This window comes from Setaria viridis, chromosome 5 (assembly GCF_005286985.2).
Source record: "Setaria viridis chromosome 5, Setaria_viridis_v4.0, whole genome shotgun sequence".
NCBI classification, from domain to species: domain Eukaryota; kingdom Viridiplantae; phylum Streptophyta; class Magnoliopsida; order Poales; family Poaceae; genus Setaria; species Setaria viridis.
In genome coordinates this window covers 20,478,223-20,482,286 of record NC_048267.2, presented here as the reverse complement: position 1 = coordinate 20,482,286, position 4,064 = coordinate 20,478,223, and the positions used below count along the sequence as shown (strand labels likewise).

At 42.4% G+C, this 4,064-nt stretch overlaps 1 protein-coding gene across 6 annotated transcripts; it reads left to right on the top strand.

Annotated features, from left to right (window-relative positions):
* Positions 1-222: 222 nt before the first annotated feature.
* Positions 223-3,818, top strand: LOC117858558 (SKP1-like protein 1). 6 transcript variants are annotated; one of them, XM_072294313.1, is made up of 7 exons: positions 226-678; positions 1,643-1,712; positions 1,817-2,118; positions 2,275-2,316; positions 2,443-2,484; positions 2,966-3,123; positions 3,537-3,818. In XM_072294313.1, exons 1-3 carry the CDS (start codon positions 415-417, stop codon positions 1,861-1,863), a joined length of 381 nt encoding a protein of 126 aa, XP_072150414.1. In that variant the 5' UTR covers positions 226-414; the 3' UTR covers positions 1,864-2,118; positions 2,275-2,316; positions 2,443-2,484; positions 2,966-3,123; positions 3,537-3,818. The 6 variants fall into 6 exon arrangements, with proteins under 6 accessions (XP_072150415.1, XP_072150412.1, XP_072150413.1 ...); XM_072294315.1 differs by having other exon boundaries at positions 1,636-1,712; XM_072294314.1 differs by lacking the exon at positions 1,817-2,118 and having other exon boundaries at positions 223-678.
* The last annotated feature ends 246 nt before the right edge of the window (positions 3,819-4,064 follow it).

Here is a 4,064-nt window from a genome sequence, read left to right as displayed (position 1 = left end):
AAGAAAAAAGTTTTTCCAGAAATTAGAAAAAAGAATCACCTGATTTGGATAACAAATGCGAAATCTATACATATTTAACGTTTTTATGATGAATTAAAATTAAAAAAAAATCACACATGAACCGGACTAGAACGACGTAAGAACCTGACGCCGACCTGTGGGACTCGCGTGTCAGTCGCACACCAACCCACGCCTCGTAGAATTAGGGAACAAAACGCATCCGTTAACCACCCCACCTCCGCATTAACCTCCCTGCGCCACCTCCCTCCTGAATCTCGCTAAATCTCGCTAGGCCTGCGCCATCCGCGGGAGGATCGCTCGTCTCCGCCACCTCCTCCCGCCACCCCCGCCGCCATCCCCTCTGCCACCACTCCACCTGCAGCCTCCCGCCGCCCCTCCACCAGTCCACCCGCCATGGAGTCGCAGACCATCCGCCACATGATCGAGGACAATTGCGCCGACGGCATCCCGCTCCCCAACGTCAACTCCAAGATCCTCTCCAAGGTCATCGAGTACTGCAACAAGCACGTCCACGCCGCGGCCGCCGCGTCCAAGGCCGGCTCCGACGACGCAGGGGCCACCGCCACCAACAGCACCGCGGCCTCAGGCGAGGACCACAAGAACTGGGACGCCGACTTCGTCAAGGTCGACAAGGCCACCCTCTTCGACCTCATCTTGGTAAAAGTCTCCGTCTTCCCCCTCCCTCCCCCGGCCGTCTACGCCTCTCTGGTGAAATTTGGATCTGTGATTGTTAGGGTTCAGATGTATCCATATAGATCTGGATTAATTTGTCTCTGGCTGAAAGCTGTCTTTACCTGTGTGGATTGTGGGGACTAGGTTGTTGTTGTCCCTCGATTGTAACATCATAATACTTCCTGCATGTAAATTGGATTTAGATTGTTGAATGTATTATTGTCCTATCGAAAAACTCCCTTTTTATAGAGATTACGGTTACAAAGAATGATCTTTGGAGATCACATGTTTCGTGATCAACTCTTGGTTCGATGATTGCTTGTCACCATCTGGACATAAATTCATTATCCTTGTTGGTAGGTCATTGCATTTCTTTGGTTACTTTGCCTATCATCTTTGTAGACAGCTACTTATTCTTGATTATGGTGATACTTCGAATTTCTGAAGTTTCATGCTTTTGGTGTCACCCATATTGGTGCCATAATTCCTGATAAGTTTGTGACTGATATTACAATGTCCTTTATCTTGTCTTTGCACTTCTGCTCTAGCTGTGATACCCTTGCATGTTTGTGGTAGACAGCTACTTCTGCTCTTTTGTATCAGTGTGGTAGATTAGCGACTTTAGTTGTGGTTTCATTTTGACTGTTTACACACCTGATTATTATGTGCTGTCTCATAAGCAGTGGAGCCCACATAATATGTAATGTATTGCACTCATTTTTTTGTTCATGCTGTTGTGCGTTAGTGACCTTACATGTTGATAAACAGTGTGCTGATACAGAGCACCAATGCACTTATTTCTTCTGGTAATTAAAGATAAAGCACCATTTTTAATTTGATACTAGTTATGTTTACACTACTAATTCCTTACATGTCTGTTACTAATCTACTGTTTGATCATGTATGTTCCTAATCTCATAAACTTATTCCTGTTATTGTAAGTGTTTAGCTTCTTCTTCATCCACGCCGGCACGGCCCTTCTCCTGATGCAACGCAAGCTTCAGCGGTTCAGCCTTCAGGTGATAATGCAATTGCTAGCCATCAGTTGTTCAATACTGAATTTTTTTTCGCTGCTCTCTGAATTAGCGAGCACCGTTTCGCTGTGATTCGCTCATGATCACAGTTGCTCAAGCTTCAGTCACATTGCTGCTCCTGGCCATTGTTACCTGAATGCTTCAGCAGCACTCTGGATGGCCATCGTTGGTGAGGATTAAAAGTGATGACAGAAAGTTCAGAGTTGCCTGAGCTAATATTTCTTTCGAAAGGGAGTTACCTGATAGCTTATCACAAGCATAAATCAGAAGTTCAGAGCAAGTGAAGCATGAGTGGCAGAAAAACTGCAGGCCAGCTTGCAGAAGTGAAGGAGCTGGTTAACATTCCAACTCATATACGATTTTGGGGTCTCGACTCTGGGATACGGCATAGGTGGATACATTCCTGATTGAGCTTTGTATTTTCTGCACTTAATGTTCCTTAATTACGTCATCCTGGAATTTTGTATGTACATATAGCTTTAAGACTGAATGATACAGTATCATATACCTAATAAAATGCTAGCTGATCAAAGTTTTGTTCTTGCAGACATAGCATATGCTTGATCAGCTCACTGATCTTCAGAGAAGGGTATGTTCTTAACATACAATTGACTATGATTACTAGCCATAGGAATATTCTTAGTTCATTTCTGCTCAGGAAAGCATGTGTGTACAGTACTGTTCCAACTAATGATGTCACTTAACCATTTTCCAGGAGCAAATGCTGTGCGAAGCAAATAAGTGCCTTAGAAGAAAGGTATGTTCCCCTTATTACTAGCCCTTTTAATTGTTCGAAAAAAATTACTAGCCCTTTTATGTTGCATATACACGTTAATTCTTCTGATCTTTTATTGCTTTTAAGTTTCAAGTCAGTAGATTTGAGCTAAAGGCACATATGAAGACCTTGATCTATATATATAGCACTCGATCTGCTCCCTCTAGCTACACCCATATATATGCTATTCAGATACAGGTGTCCTCTACGAATGAGTTTAATGTCCATCAGTAGAAATGCACAAATTGCTCCTGTCTGAACCTGTTATCATGTACACTGCTAGTATTGTGTTTCTTGGTCAGGTTTTGCATGAGGAACACTGCAGTTAAACTATGATATTATTTTCAAAACAGTAACCTATCATATTATCGCTCACCTGCTGTCAACGTGATCCCTTATCTGTGAACTGAATTGCAAGGTTATTAATGTGCTCTTTGTGATTGTTTTGCGAGGAAATGATCAGCTGGAGGAGACCAGCAGCCAAGTGCACGGGCAGGTGTGGGAGCACAGTGCCAACTTGGTTGGCTACGAGCGGCAGTCCCCCCAGCAGGCGCTATCACATGTTGGCAACAGATTCTTCCATCCCCTGGAAGTTGGCCCTGAGTACACCCTTCAGATTGGGTAAGCCTTATGTACACCCTGCAGAAGTGCAGGTTGCTTCAATTCTTGTCATTCGCTAGACCTTTGCCTCTTAAAACTCGCTGAAGTTACCGATGAAGTAGGCTCTTTGTTGCCACTCTGTTCCTTGTTCATCTCATATTTCTGCTGTAGTCCATGCTGCATCACCTGCTGCATGGTCCTTTCCATATACCAAGCTGATCACATCCCGGTGCAAGAAAGTCTTGTGCCTGCATCCAGTAGTAAATTAGTATGGAATTAATCGACGCCTTGTATTTACACTAAGCTTTTTTCCTATAAATCCTTAGCTCAATTTCAGTCCATGCTGTTGGCTAAAATAATACAATTTCAGTTTACCTAAAATAATACAATTTCAGTTTACCTGATGCATATGCCAATGTTAATGAATTTTTCAGGAGCAAGATAGAGTTTGAGTGGAGCGGAGCGCACAAGTGATGGACGGTCCATGTCAAGCCAACCTTTGCTATAGTGCTAGACATAGCTTATGACATTTTGATGTGTTCAAATTAGCTAGTGTGAGTCGGATACCTTGTGTGTTTCAGTTGTTGTGTGTGTTATCGACTAAGTTTGATATTGGATGGTTTCATTAATGATTTGTATGAACAAAGCATATTTAATGATTTGTATGAACAAAGCATATTTAATGATTTGTATGAACAAAGCATATTTTGGATTAATGGATATCTAAATGCTTCTGTCATCATATATTATTCGGCATGTAATTATTGTTCGAAGCAAACAAAGTGTTGCAATCTGGACTATCGACAAAATAATTTGGTGTTGCAATATATGATATAGCAATAAACAAACGGTGTTGCAAAAAATATCATACCAACAGAATAGTGGGCTGTTGCTTAGCGTGGCAATAGAGGGTCCAATAATAGCAACCAATATTGATCGTTGCAATAGAGAGGCAACCTCTA

Coding starts and splice junctions, on each gene's coding strand:
- LOC117858558 (XM_072294312.1), top strand. CDS start 415: ATGGAGTCGCAGACCATCCGCCACATGATCGAGGACAATTGCGCCGAC.